This window comes from Passer domesticus, chromosome Z, assembly GCF_036417665.1.
Source record: "Passer domesticus isolate bPasDom1 chromosome Z, bPasDom1.hap1, whole genome shotgun sequence".
Classification (NCBI taxonomy): domain Eukaryota; kingdom Metazoa; phylum Chordata; class Aves; order Passeriformes; family Passeridae; genus Passer; species Passer domesticus.
The window spans coordinates 47,242,425-47,257,445 of record NC_087512.1 but is presented as its reverse complement, the minus strand read 5'-3'; the positions used below and the strand labels follow the sequence as shown (position 1 = coordinate 47,257,445).

At 40.0% G+C, this 15,021-nt stretch overlaps 1 protein-coding gene across 3 annotated transcripts in view; it reads right to left on the bottom strand.

The window, feature by feature from the left end:
* Nucleotides 1-2,380: 2,380 nt before the first annotated feature.
* The window catches only part of GNE (glucosamine (UDP-N-acetyl)-2-epimerase/N-acetylmannosamine kinase), a 34,331-nt gene continuing 21,690 nt past the window's right edge, over nucleotides 2,381-15,021 (bottom strand). For all 3 annotated transcript variants that reach the window (XM_064403736.1, XM_064403738.1, XM_064403737.1), the window contains exons 7-12: nucleotides 11,708-11,918; nucleotides 9,183-9,312; nucleotides 7,203-7,424; nucleotides 6,108-6,290; nucleotides 5,407-5,523; nucleotides 2,381-4,718 (exon numbers count right to left, since the gene is read on the bottom strand). In XM_064403736.1, coding sequence (XP_064259806.1) covers nucleotides 4,483-4,718; nucleotides 5,407-5,523; nucleotides 6,108-6,290; nucleotides 7,203-7,424; nucleotides 9,183-9,312; nucleotides 11,708-11,918 — 1,099 coding nt within the window. In that variant the 3' untranslated portion in view covers nucleotides 2,381-4,482. The remainder of the gene's footprint in view (nucleotides 4,719-5,406; nucleotides 5,524-6,107; nucleotides 6,291-7,202; nucleotides 7,425-9,182; nucleotides 9,313-11,707; nucleotides 11,919-15,021) is intronic.

Genomic DNA, 15,021 nt, shown 5'->3' with positions numbered 1-15,021 from the left:
ACTCATTCCTAGCCTTGACTAGTTATGCATTCCCCTTGACCGAAAATTTACTTTTTGCTGCACACTCAAAAGCTCTGAAAACAAAGCTGTTCAAAATGAGCTCATAATTTATTAAAGTCCACTACATTAAATATACAGTCTAAAGTGTTAATATGAATTTAAGGGAATTTGAAAGATCAACAAGATAGAGGTGTTCCTGCACACTGAATTATGGTATTTATTGACCACTACATTTTCCTGTCTTACCAAATGTTTTATCTGGCTATGGATGTGGGTTAGAGCTGCAATCCAAGAAAATGGGCAAAGACTCGAATTCAAGGCCAAAGCAATGTTACAGAAGTTAAAGCAGTATTTTATATGCTGAGTTTGCAGAGGTTAAGAATATGTTTGCAGATTTTTGACATATTTTATCCTGCTGGAACACTTAAAATGCAGCTCTGTGGGTTCTGATTACCTCCACTAACTCTGGTGCAGAGATTTTGCAATTACCTCTTCTGCCTTAATTTTGCATTCAAGTATGCTAGCTCTCTGCCTCCTTTATCAGTGCTGTCACAGAGTCATAGACTGGCTGTGGTTGGAAGGGACCTCTAGAGGTCATGTGGTTCAGCTCTTCTGCTCAAGCAGAACCACATTGAGCCTGTTGCCCATGACCATGTCCAGACAGCTTCTCATGATCTCCAAGAAGTGAAATTCTACTTCCTCTCTGGGCAACCTTTGCCAGTGCTTGGATACCTGTACAGTAAAGAAGTGTTTCTGATGTTCAGATGGAGCCTCCTGTGCTTCAGTCTGTGCCCAGTGTCTCCTGTCATAGCAGAAATTAAAGAAGCCCATTTTCTTTGCACTCTTGCTTCAGGTATTATATACACTGGTAAGATTCCCCTAAGCCTTCTCATTTCCAGGTTGAACAGTTCCAGCTCTTGGCCCTTCCTCACAGAAGAAACCTGTAGTTGCTTTATAATCTTTGTGGCTCTTTGTTGAGCTCTCTCTGGTGTGGTTATGTCTCTCGTGTACTGGGGGACTTAGAAACAGACACAGCACTCCTTTCTGTGTCTGAGAATTGTTTTAGGTACTTAGACCTTGTGACAGAGCAAAAGAATTCTCAGGTTTGTTTGGGAAAATCAATTCCCTTGTCTGTGTTTCTAAACATTGACTTGTTTTTTTCAGAGGTCACTATCTCACTTTGTTTTGTAACTTCATGTGGCAGTATTGTGCTACACTTCTGGCCTCCTGTTTACTGGCTTTAACTTCCCACTGTTGCTTATCTTCCTAGCATTAGTCAGTGGAATCTGGCAAAATACTTGGATGCTTCCTGTCCTTCAGATATAATCCCAGCTGCATGCGCGTGAAGATCTCATGCAGTATTGAGAGGGAAGCTGTGGACTCTTGCTGAATACGTCCTGGTATAGAACTTGCTTTGTTTATCTTCTGATCAGGTGGCAGCCAGCAGCCAGGCAGTCTGAAATTACAATGAGCATTTGTAAAGAAGAAGGGGGATGGAGAGGTCATGGGTTCATTGGAAAGCAGGGAAAAGCTGAAAACAACAGCACTGTGCATTCATTCTCGTAGCCTGTGGAACATGGTTAAGTTTTAAACAGCCATAAAAAAACCCATGGTGTTATCTTTCTTGCTCATGTTTAGTTTTTTTTTTTTTTTTGTTTGTTTTGTGTTTTTTTTTTTTTTTTTTTTTCCTGAGCAACCAGTTAAGAGGCAAACATAGATTACTGGCTTGTATTTCAGAATGGATAACATGGGTGTCTATAGTCCTTGCCTAGAGGATTCCTCCAGCAGTACTTGTCACGCAGGCATGTTCCTTTGCAGAACCATGTCCTGTGGCACTAGTTCTAATCCATATACAATTACCTGGAATGGTTCAAAGGGTGTACAGCCCATGTGTTTTATACTTACTAAAGCCTATGGTATCTCCATGGCATTTGAAATTGACACAGTGATCAGTTTTCTCTGAATCCAAGTGTAAATTCTGTCTGCACCTTACTCTGTGTTGTGTTTTAATACAAAATTGCCATTGCCTCCATTGATAATAGGTGCAAGTTTTTGATAATTTTGTTACAATTAAATTGAGGAAAGACAGTGCTTCAAGACCACCAGAAAACAAATGAATTTGTTATTTTCAAGTCTCTGGGTGGCATATCAAAGATTCAAAATACTGAATAACTAAACTTGATGGTATGGGCTATTCTAAAGGACACTGGGCCAGAGCACATCACTGCAGATATTCTGTGAACATCTGATGTTTGCTCCTGGGACTGCATACAACAGGGGGCTAATATCCATAAAATCTTTGGTCCACATTAAAGTACCTGAAGTTCAAAGGATGCCTCTAAACAGGGAAAGAAGGAGAGACAAAGAAAACCACTAATTATGCTATTAAACATGATTTTTTATTCTTTCTGATTTTATAACCTGCTTGTACATATACAGCAAGTTCTTGACCAGTTGACAGAAAAAAAGCATTTTCAAAAGCATTTGAAGAATTGTTTTCTTAACATGATGTTAAAGGTGTAAAACTTTTCAACTGTGTTTTAGTCTATTGTGTTTTTTCTGTGCCTGCACTCTCCCTTCAGCTGCTACGAAAAAACATGTTGAGTCTGAGATACCAGAAATAGAGAGCTTCAGAGGGTCTGGAAAGCAAAAGCCTGGTCCCATCTTTTGCCAGGCATTCCAGCCAGGCATTCCTTGTTATAGCAGAGGATGGAAAGATCAAATGACAGACCTCCTCACTGTTAGAACCTCAATACTTCTGATCTGAGCTACTGTCACTGCAGAGAAATGCCAGTTTCTCCTTGACCTGCTCATAGAGCTAATGCTCTGGTAATTGAGGTAATGGGAATCATCAAGTAAACCAAGACTTGTAGGAAAAGGAACTAAAACTAAACTTGATTACATAAAGCCTAGTATAACATGGCAAACAGTTAAGAACCAGTTATTTGCCAATGGTATAGAGGCTGCATGATTGTTTCTGGAGACATCAGGAGGGAGATCTGCCAGTGTTTCTGAAATCTGCTCTGAATATGTGAGTTACCAGTAAGCATTCCTTGTTGAAGACAGGGTGAAATAAAGACAATCTGTATAGATTATATCCCAGAATTAGCGAGTGAACTGTTCAGTTCAAGTTCATTGTATAGCAGATGATTGCAGAAGATTGTTTCATTTTGATTGGAGGAGAAGTTCAAGTGTGGAAATAGCCCCTGTACTAACACATTACTGGACTTCTGAGAGTATCAGTGGTTGAGTTAGATGTCAAAATAGGTCATTAAATTCAGGACAGAAAAGTCTTGTGACTGTTCCTCCAGAGCTATCTTTCTGGATTAGCTGATAGATGGGTTGGTTTTTCAAATTCTCCAGCATCTTGAAAGTATGCTAAAAAAGCAGCTGGATAAAGACAGCACTGTCTATCAAGGACTCATTAGAGAAATACAAACCACAGTTTACTTGGGCAAGCCCTCACTGGTACTTGCCATACTTTTCTCCTAGGCCTCTGAATGCTCTGAAGGCAAGGATAAGGGTCAGATTTGACTTTCCATCCTGAAAGCAGGAAAGATGGTGAAAGCAGGACAAGAACAGTGCATCTGCAGCCACCCGAATGGCTGAGGGCATGCACTGTGTCATTCTGCAATGAAAGGTAGATTCTCTATGATCAGCTGTGGCTGAATTTCAGCTAACTGGCTACCAAAGAATAAGCAACCCCCCCTCACTGAAAGTAGTAGATTAAGTCTCTTGAGAAATCCCTCAAGATTAAAATTCAAACAATTTACTACTGGCCATCGCCAGAAGACAAAGATGCTCACTGCATCACTGCAACTACTTATCAGTTTGTCTGGACTCCTCGGCAGGCTGTAAGCTCATTAAACAGTAATTTTTTTCCTTCATATGCAAAGCTTCTAAAGTAGGACTCTGGCCTTTAGAGATGATCTAATAAACAAACTTGGTAGCCTCTACCAAGTCCTTCATGAAAAGGAATTTTAAGTGTAGCCTTTTTTTAATTCTAGAGGCCCTTGTTTCCACCCACTGAAATGACTACCTCCTACTGGTGATTACATCACATTTACTTTGTGGGTGGAATCCTGGAAACAAAAGCTGGTAAACGTCTCATTTCACATAAGTGGGAAATGAGATATGGATCCCCAAAGAGTTATAATAATTTTACACACCATACACAATATCCCCATACAGCAAGAGATGATCATAAATAATTCAGCCACACTCAAAAGTAATGTATAGGCTTAACAACAAGAGGTGCTTAAAAAACCAGAATTGCACATTACTTCCAGTGAAGTCAGCTGAAATTTAGGAAAAATACAAAAAGATAATACCTCAATTAGGAAATGATAAAGTAGTCACTAACTACTCAGAACACTACTTTGATTCATTAGCTGCTCTCATCAGAGAAAAGTTTAGGGCAAAGTATTCCCTCCACCCATTAGGAATTTGAATAGTCCAATTCTGTAATTCTTCTGTAATTTTTTAGTATATTCTACGGGTAGTATAATCCAGTACCAGGCTAGCAGCTCCAAGAAGAGCAGGATCTGCTAGATTTGAAACCACCACATCCACTGTTTTAACAGAAGACAGTGCCTGTCGATTTATCACATCTTTGACAGCATTAACATAGTGGTTAGCTAGAACTCCAGAAAGGATCACAAGAGACGGGTTCACGGTGTGTAGAATGTTCACAACGCCAAGGCCCAATGCGGTCCCAGCTGAAAGATGAAGTAAAAAGAAATTGAGTAGAATACTCAGAGCTGTTCTGGCATCAGTAGTTGAAACAGTTCTGTTAACAGCAAGTAAAGCTGGAAAGTCAGTAAAGTGTTTTGTTCCACAGAGTTTTATGTTATCAGGTAATATGTGTCTGCTATTAAATTTTCTTTCAAAAGTAAAAAAGAAAAGGCAAATTTTTTTTTGCACAATATTGCATTATTCAACATTATGGATGTGAAAAGACAAAACAAGGCATTAGGCATGCTTGTAAGCAAGAAGAAAATAGGAAAGCATCTCTCTACCACCTTAGTGTTAACCACTATGTATGAGGGAGGGCTGTGCTTAAAACTAGAAAATCAGTAAAATCCACCATGTAAAGTAGCACATAACATAAACTGCCCTTCCTACCTCAGACCAGCCATTCACTTGCCTACAATGAAAAGTCCCAGCATTTTCCATCTTTGCAGAGCCTTTTAATTTTTTGGTTTTTTTTGTGGAACAGATACTTTTAACACTTCTGCTGACATTTTCTCCAACATTTATATTCAAAATCTAATTACCATTTGCCATTTCTATATTGAGAGGGCCTCAACATGTACAGGCTGCTTTTAGTGCTACTGTGCACTACCATTTCTGTATCCCCTAAAATACAATCATGGAAGTGTTTCACCCTCTAGGCTATGTTCTCACCTGTTCTGAGAATGCTCTCTGCTTTTGTGTTCCCAAGTTTAGCTGCTTGAATAAGGTGTGCAGCACTAACAATCTCCTCCTCCTTCATTGACATTCCTTCGACTAAAAGCAGATCATCTGAAAATGAGAGAAAGCCGAGAGGAAAACATGATAATGTGGCAAGTCAGAGGGTGAAAAACCAGGCACTTAAAATCTTTCCATCTCTTTTACTTGTATACTGAATCCTGAAAAATCTTTTCAACCCTGAGTTTAACTGAAATAATCATATCCATATTATTCAGGATACTACTTGCAGAAGTAGGGAATCAAACTCAAAGTTAGTGTGGCAATTCACTAGTCTTGTTGGACCCAAAAATAAATAAAATATAAATATTCTCAAACTTATTTAAGACTTAGAAGCTTTTGCTGAAAGACAATAACTAAGAAACTAAATGTCACAGAATGCCTGTCAGATTAGTTTACAGCAAGCTTAAAAAGAAAAGACCAGCTCTACTGTGTGCTTCTAAGAGTTCTGAGACCAGTGGTTCCAAATGCTCCTTGCTACTGAAAAATATCTGTATTATGTAGGCTGCCTGTGTACCTATACTTGTCTCCTCTTAGAAAAAGAAGGCAGATTAATTTTTTATTAATACCTTCTTTTAAAATGTCTTCCTATACTGCAGTTTAGTAACTGTGTTTTCAAACCCAGAGTAAATAGATACCATCATGCAGTTTCTTGGCTTCTCTCTGTAACGCTATTCCCGAGGCATATGCTTCTATACATCCTTGGCTGCCACACAGGCACTCTGGTCCATCCAAGGACACAACAATGTGCCCAAGCTCAGCAGCACAAAAAGAACTGCCATGGATCAATTCGTGTTGATGAACAATTCCACCTCCAATTCCTGCAAAGATATGAAGACTTCATTTGTTTAAAAAAAAGACAAACACCCCCTGCTCCCCAACAATTTTTAAAGGCCCCAGTTCTACAAGACACTGATACTTGCTTATTTTGATACAGACTAGATAAAGTAATTTGATTCAGTGATTTGACACACCTATTACACGAGCTCATAGCTGCCTCTTATTCATGTATGGATCAAAACGGTATGTAATGCTTTTATTTTTTTTTAAACCTATGGATGGTAGTGAACTGTGACAGATCTTTTAAGCTTGTCAGTTATGCTCTTTATGCAGAAAACTATCCAAGTGGCCTTAAAATTCTGCAATTCAGAAGAGAAGTTCTGAAACTATTTAGACAGTTAAATTGGTGTGTTAAAGGGCCAGGACATATAAATGTACAGGCCGCCCTTCCCAAACTGGGTGTAGATTCATCAGCTAGTTCTTACTGCCACCATATAAAGAATTATATACTTAACAAATATATATTCTTTTCAAATATATATACTTTTCTCTTAACAAAGAGAAAAGTTACTCCACATTTGCATTTGAGACTTAAGCATACTTTCTTATATTCAGTTGCTTATCTTCTAGATACATATTCTGTATTTCTAAAGTTGAAAGAGAATTAAGCTATAAAGCTGCAAAATGCAAAATTATTCCAGTTGAAGTTCCTCAGATTTTCCTTACTTGCCTGTGCAGCAGTACCAGAAGAATTTCTTTCATCGAAAAGTCTAAACTATGGAAGTGGTTTTATTTGCCTGAATAAATAAAAAAGCACCCTCAACCAAACAAATAGTATAGCAGAATAGTTTTTGGTTTTCCAGGCATAGTGGTAATGCTTATGCCTGTAGAACACCTGAGCCTCTAAGTGATGGTGCTGGACTTTGGGTGTCATTGAACTACAACATACCCACCTGTACCAGTAATCAGTGTTACAAAATTTTCTATTCCTTTTCCATGACCAAATTTCCTCTCTGCTAGAGCAGCACAGTTTCCATCATTGTCCACCCAGACTGGCAGGTGCAATGCATCAGATATAGGCGTTCTGAGATCCACAGAGCTCCACTCCTGAATGAGTTTTGTAGAGTGAAGCACAATTCCTTCTCGAGGGTTTACCCGTCCACCTGTGGAAATACCTGCGTCCCAGAAACAGAGGAAAGAAAAAGGAAAACTAAATCTGTGTAAAAGACTTTAAGTAAAAATCTATTTTTCTTTCTCTAATGACAAGGTTTTTTCCCCTAATACTACGCTTTGAAACAGAGCATGAAAGTAAGCATTTTTGAAGTATTACTGGCAGTTCAACTTTTGACATGTAAAGATCACAAAATCATTGAACGGTTCTAGTTGAAAGGGACTGCTGGAGATTCTTTAGTCCAACTTCCTCCTAAGGCAGGTTCACCTACAGCAGGTGGCACAGGATTCTGTCTGTGTGGGTTCTGCATATCTCCAGAGAAGACAACTCCACAACCTCTCCAGGCAGTGTGTTTCAGTGCTCAGTCACCCTCAAAGTAAAAGTTCATGCCACACCTCTAATCACAATGCACCAAGTGTCTTATGAGTAACGAGATGGGTAGTGGTTAGTGTTAGTCAGAGAGTTAATGTTCCTACTTCAGGCAACATAGCAGCAAATCAGTGAAGAGCTCCGTTTCTTGTTAGTGGTGAACAAAAGACATAACAGCAAAAATAAATTATTCAAACCCTGGAACACTATTAGTGTCCAGAAGTCTGCTGTAACTCTCAAGACTTAGAATGACTAAAAATAATTACTAGACCTAGAGGAGTGATTTTTCCTTAAAAACACACTGTTTTTGTGAAAGATCAAAACTGTGTCCAGAGATTTGCCTACTGAACAGAACAGGCCAGTAATAGGCTCTGTTCCTAGTTTTCCCTAGCTGAAGCAGCTTCCACAGTTGGTGGAGTCTCTCAGGACCACTGAAAAACAAGTCTCTGTAATGGAGATATTTAGCTCTAGACGATAAAGTTTGAACATTTTCTTGTACAGAGCTTATATAACTGAGTCACATATGAAGATGGCTCCAGGGTTAATGCTGTAATGGAAAGCAGCCATAAAAGCTCCAAAACAAGCAGCTGAATTGAACATTAAAAGTGTAAGAAAGATTTGAAGGGCTAACATTTACTCCTTATGGCTTTGTGTACTTAACGTTGTTTTTAAAGAATACATGTTCAAGTTAACTTTTCTTTGTAGTGAGTGATTCAGGTAAGTTTTCATCTGGAACAAACTACTTTCCTTTAGGAACATTTCTCAGCTAAAATGAATATTCTATATCCTTCTTAAAAATCCAGGACACATCAATCAACATCTTCATAAATAACTGATATTTAAGGCCAAATTTCCTGGTCACCATTAAACTGAACAAGTCCTGTCTGATATAAGCACAGTTTAACACAGAACTGTACTGCAAGTGAACTAGAAGTCAGCAGAAGAGCTGCTGTTGTCTCTGTTAACTACAAATTTACTCCTAACATTCTGACCTTTTTAGTTTGCCTTGGTGTATCTGAAAATTCTGCTGCAGAGCTGATCCTAGCCCTAAAGAAAGGCTTACAGACAGCAAAGAGCTGTTTTGATAAACACTGAGCATCTAATTCACAAGGCCAAGACAGCAGAGAGCTTCAAAATCCAGATTACTACAAAAACACATTTTAGATATAGTTTACCATAACTTAACAGATTGTTTAATGGTTGTTACAAACTGTAGAAACTTCAGTCTTTATAGTCAGCTTCTCATTTTCAGCCATTTAGAAACATTTGTTTGTTAAGTATATATAAGAACTTAAAGTACATGAGATCCATTTTACAGAGGCATTTATGTTAATGAGTAGTGATTTAATTTCATTTTGAAAAACACAGATGTAAAAAGTATTTGTTAACTTACCTACTCCCAAAATTCTGCAGTTCACATTTACTGCCTCTGATGCAGCCTCTACACACATCTTTAGAATTAATGCTAGTCTGTCTTCATAGGTTTTAGGGTTGAGCTGGGTATACTTCTTAACTATTTCACCCTAGAAATTAAAAACAACAAAACATGCCCAGAGAAATGCATGTCATGGTGAAATTTCTCTTCCACATAAATTACAGGTCAATTTGAAAGTAGAGAGCCATAACTCATCTCTTAAAAAAAAAACCACGCAGATGCAATACTTTCATTTTTGGGCGTGCGGGCAGCATTCTTGACAGCTCTTGGGGATAAGTTGGTAAGATTAGGCATTGCATTGTGCTTCTGTAATCAACCTCCCATCTGAAATTAAATACACATTTTAAGGAACACATAGCTCATGTGAGGAAGTATCACCAGAGCTGCTGGAACTGTCGTTAGGCATAAACCATGATACAGCAATGTACTTAGGCCCAACACTGAAGTGTTAAAAAAATAGAGTAACAAATGCTAAAAATGACAGAAAACCCACAGTGCTTTAAAAATAAATAAAATCTTTCCAATCTGACTGCATGAAAGGTTTCTGTGGTGTCTAAGACAATGCCATTTCAGAAAAAAAAAAAGCAGAATCAGACAGACAGAAATGCTAGAAATTTCAAGGTAAAATTGACTGTACTTTCAGAAATATCTTCTAAGCAATTACACTTCTGAGTCACTTGCAATATCTCTGGAGTACCATCAAGTGTCATACATCATAGAATTGTCTGGGTTCAAAGGGACCTCAAAGATGATGCAGTTCCAACTCCCTACCATGGAAATGGACACTGAACCAAACCATGTTGCTCAGAGCTCAATCCAACATGGCCTTGAACACTTCCAGGGATGTGGCATCCCAGACTCCTCTAGACAACCTGTTCTAGTGCTTCCCCACCCTCACAGTAAAGAATTTCTTCCTAATATCTAACTAAATCCACCCTCTTTCAGGCTGAATGCATTCCCTCTTTTCCTGTCATTATGTGCCCTTGTAAATACTTTGGAGAGGGTAGGGAGGGGCCGTGAAGATGATTTCAACCCTAGTAATGCTCTGTAATGAAAGTATTCATGACGCCTGCTTGGAATCTATGTGTGCTAAGGAACTGATCTTAATTCAATGTTTACATTGCGGGATTAAGCCAGGAGACTGCTGAAGGTATCCTGTGTAATATTAAATCTCCCATACCATGTATCTCAGTGAACTGCACTGAATTAATGCAACTCAGCAAAGAGGAGTAACAAAACAGTCTATGGGCAACGTTGCCAAAGAACTTGGAAAATTCCAAATTGATAATGGCTTTGAGTACTGGGTCCCAACATCTCAGTATCACATGAGTGGTAGAGTTTGTGGATTTTGGATGCTTAGTTTCTTCTTCACTTTTAGTTTTGAAGGCGCATCAGAGAACTTGTTTTGGAAGACAAGGCTGCAGCAAATATTATCAGAAGACATAAGGGCTTCTAAAAGGAATTTTTATATCTCCTTTTTTTGTGAAAATAAAATTACATCTCATATTCTGCCACTGGCTATTAAATGCTTTCATCTGTTGTGTAAATTTTATTATGAAAGTCTGATTGTTTTCACTCTGATTTGCTAGCATTTTGATTTTCACAAATGTCACTTTAAGCTCTGTAAAGTGGGCAGAATTTTTTTACATTCTTTTTTTCCAGTCTGTGTTGACTCATAGAAAAAAATGTGGTGTCAATTTTGCTTCTAAAAATATTACACTTTTAAAAGCTGTCTTTAAGACCTTGAAGATCTGTCAGACATTTCTTAAATGAATGTGAAAATTCTGGACCGTATCAGGTCACTTTACATAACCCTTCATGCTTCAGGCATCTTATTCTGCTTTCTGGGCAACTATTATTGAACTGATCTAGTTATCTGCAAATACAACTGCAGATAACTAGATCAGTTATCTAGAGGAGTGTAACTGTAGGCGTAATTGTCCAATACTATTGAGGACAAAGGCGAAAGACTTCTCATCATGAATTTTATTCACATCTTTGAAATGCTGTAGTGTCCAGTAAATTGATTTGCTAGATGCTGGTTGTTGCTCAGAATGGTCTTGTGTGTCAATTACATGGAAGTGTAAGGCAGTGAGGAAGCAAAAAGTCCACTAATGGAGTCCTCCACATTTTGCTTGACATACAAAAACTTGCAGGTTGAACCGAGTCACCTTTTGAGGAGAACCAACACATATGAAAGCTGTTCTATTATTCAGAGTCTGTAGTCAACTCACAAAGAAGCATCTAAAACCTTGCACCACCAAATGGGCATTGCTAGTTTAACATCAGTCTTACAAGACCAAAGCAGTAAGAAAGTTGTATCAGGACTGTATGAGAGGCAAGAAAGAAGGTGAGAAATCTTCTTTGTCCCTCAACAAAAGTCAATAGACTGCTTTGTTTTGGAGCTCTTTGGCATCACAAGCCCATATCCACAAAGCCCAGTGGACTTTGCAGAATATCTAGAAGCACAACAGAATATTTACCTTCATACTGACGATTGCTACTCGGAGATTTGTTCCGCCTAGATCCACTGCCAGAGCACTCTGTGTCTCTAGAATATGGTCAATATCTTGAGAGATATTATCTTTGACAGGAGGAAAACAGAATTTCTTTTGCAATGGTTCTTTGAGGTCAATAGATTTAAGGAACTTCAAAATCCTTGGAACGGCATTACCATCTCCATATATTTTTGAGCTATAACATAAAAAAGAATTCATGCAATTGGAAATAACACTGGAAATGATGAAGTTCTTTGTATGACAGAAGAGTGTAACAGTGTCACTACAATATTATGATCTGGCTACTCTGCCAGTACTGCAGCTCGCACTATGACAGACTGTCATGAGACATGGTACATAGTGACAGTAGTTTAAAGAACACACACAAATCTTTGAAGTCTGGCATTAGCTCCATTTTGGAATATGAAACTGGAATATAGAAAACTGGAAACTAATTATACCAAAACCCTTGTAAAATTAAGTTTAGTAAAGGGACCCACACCATGAAGCAGAAATAAAAATATGGACAGTTTATGTATGTGCTACAAATCAAATAAGATGTACTTATCTCACAGATGCCAACTATGTAATAATAAAATGTACATTCATGTCAGTTTTCAACATGTCTGTTTCTAAAATATCATACATGGCATCAGATACTTGGTATTAAATAATTCAGTTTTATTGTTCAGTTTAGATTCTTAAGAAGTACTCTTTTTATCCTTGTCCTTAGTTGAACAAGGATCTATCAAACTTTGTAAGAACCTACGTGTTAAAGGAATGAGAGTAAATACTCATTAGGGCTGACGAATAAGGAAAAGCACCTTGCCAGAATTCTGCAGCTTCCCTGGAAGCTTGCACTCAGGACTCAATGCATCATGAGGTCTAATCAGCTATCGAGAATTGTGTCACAGAAGCATAAAACAGCTTGAGTTGGAAGTGACCCCTTGAGATCATCTAGGCAAACATCCTCCCCAAGGCAGGTCACGTTGAGCAGGTGACACAGGAACTCATCCAGGTCGGATTTTAATGTCTCCAGGGAGGGAGACTCCCCATCATAACTGGGCAGTCTTTGTGTGTGGTCTGCCACCCTCAGTGTAAAGCTCTTCTTCAAGTGGAGATGTAACTTGTGTTTTGGTTTATGCCCATTACTCCTTGTCCTGTTGCTGGGAACCACTGAGAAGAGTCTGGCACCATCCTCTGGGCACCCACCTTGGAGATATTTTTATGTATTGAAGAGATCCCACCCCTCAGTTGTGTCTTGTCTTGTCTAGACAGGGCAGGCTTCCACATTCTCTCTCTTCTCTTAAGAGAGATGCTCCAGATCCCAAATAACAGAGTAACAGAATAAACTAGGCTGGAAAAGACCTTTGACATAATTGAGTCCAACCTGTTACCTAACATTATCAGCTAAACCATGGCACTGAGTGCCTCATCAAGTCTTTTTTTTAAACACCTCCAGGGACAGCAACTCAACCACCTCCCTGGGTAACCCATTCCAATGCCAAACCACTCTTTCTGTGAAGAATTCTTTCTAATATCTAGCCTAAACTTCCATCTGGTTACAGCCGCTTGTCAGGGATTTGTACAGAGTGATAAGGTCTCCTTGAGCCTCCTTTTTTCCAGGCTAAACAACCCCAGCTCCCTCAGCCATTCCTCATAGGATCTGTATTCCAGGCCCTTCACCAGCCCTGTTGCTCTTCTCTGCATGAATTCAGGCATCTCAATGTCCTTACTAAACTGAGGAATTGGACACAGCACTCAAGGAGAGGCTTAACCAGTGCTGAGTACAGGGGAAGAACTGTGGGCTTATGACTGAACGCCTCCGAGTCAGAATCCCGCCTAGACGTAGCGATGGGGGAGAGGCGGCACTGCATCTGTCTAAGGATGACCTCCCTGCTCCTGCTGGCCACACTATTCCTGATCCAGGCCAGGATGCCATTGGCCTTCTTGGCCCCCTGGGCACACTGCTGGCTCATGTACAATCACCTGTTGACCAGCACCCCCAGGTCCCTTTCTGCCTGGGCACTGTCCAGCCACTCTGCCCCAGCCTGAGGTGCTGCAGGGGCTTGCTGTGACTCAAGTCTAGGACCTGGGACTTGGACTTGTTCAACCTCATATTGTAGGACTTGGCCCATCTATCCAGCCTATGCAGGTCCCTCTGCAGAGCCCTCCTACCCTCTAAGAGATCAATACTCGCTCCCAGCTTGGTGTCATCTGCAAACTTACTGATGGTGGACTTGATCCCTGCATCCAGATCCTCAGTGAAGATATTAAACAGGACTGGACCCAGCACAGATCCCTGAGGGACACCACTGGTGACCAGCCCCCAGCTGGATGTGACACCATTCACCTCCACTCTCTGGGCCTGGCCATCCAGCCAGTTTCTAACCCAGCAAAGAGTTCTCCTGTCCAAGCCATAGGCTGCCAGCTCTTCCAGGAGAGTGCTGTGGGAGACAGTGTCAAAGGCGTTGCTGAAGGTCAGGTAGACAAACCACAGCCTTCCCCTCATCCACCAGGTGGGCCACCTGCTTATAAAAGGAGATCAGGTTGGTCAGGCAGGACCTTCCCTCCTAAATCCATGCTGGCTGTGTCTGAGCCCTGGGCCATCCTGTAGGTGCCATGTGACCACACTCAGGATGGTCTGTGCCATAATCCTGCCAGGCACTGAGGTCAGGCTGACAGATCTGTAGTGTCCTGTATCTTCCTTCCTGCCCTTTTTGTGGATGGGTGTCACATTGGCCAGCTTCCAGTCATCTGGAACCTCACCAGTGAGCCAGGACTGCTGGAAAATGATGGAGAGTGGCCTCACAAGCTCATCTGCGAGCTCCTTCATTTCCCTGGGATGGCCCATCTGGGCCCATAGACTTGTGAGCATGTAAGTGTCTCAGCAGGTCTCTGACTGCCTCCTCCTGGATAACAGGGGAGGACATTCTGCTCCCTGTCCCCATCTACAAGCCCAGGAGGACAGCCGTCCTGAGGACAACCTTTCTGTTGAAAATTGAGACAAAGAAGGTGTTAAGTATATCTACCTTTTCATCATCTTTAGTTACTAAATTTCGTTCCCTATATTATAAAGAATAGAGATCCTTGCCTCTCCTTTTGCTAATAATGTATTTATAAAAATATTTTTTATTATTCTTCACAGAAATGGCCAGATAAAGCTTTAATTGGGCTTTTTCCTCCCTATATTTTTTTTTCCTACATGACCTAGCCATATCCTTAAATATTTCCTGAATTACCGGCCCCTTTTTCCAAAGGTCATAATCTTTTTTTCCCTTAGTTCCTTCAGAAGTTCT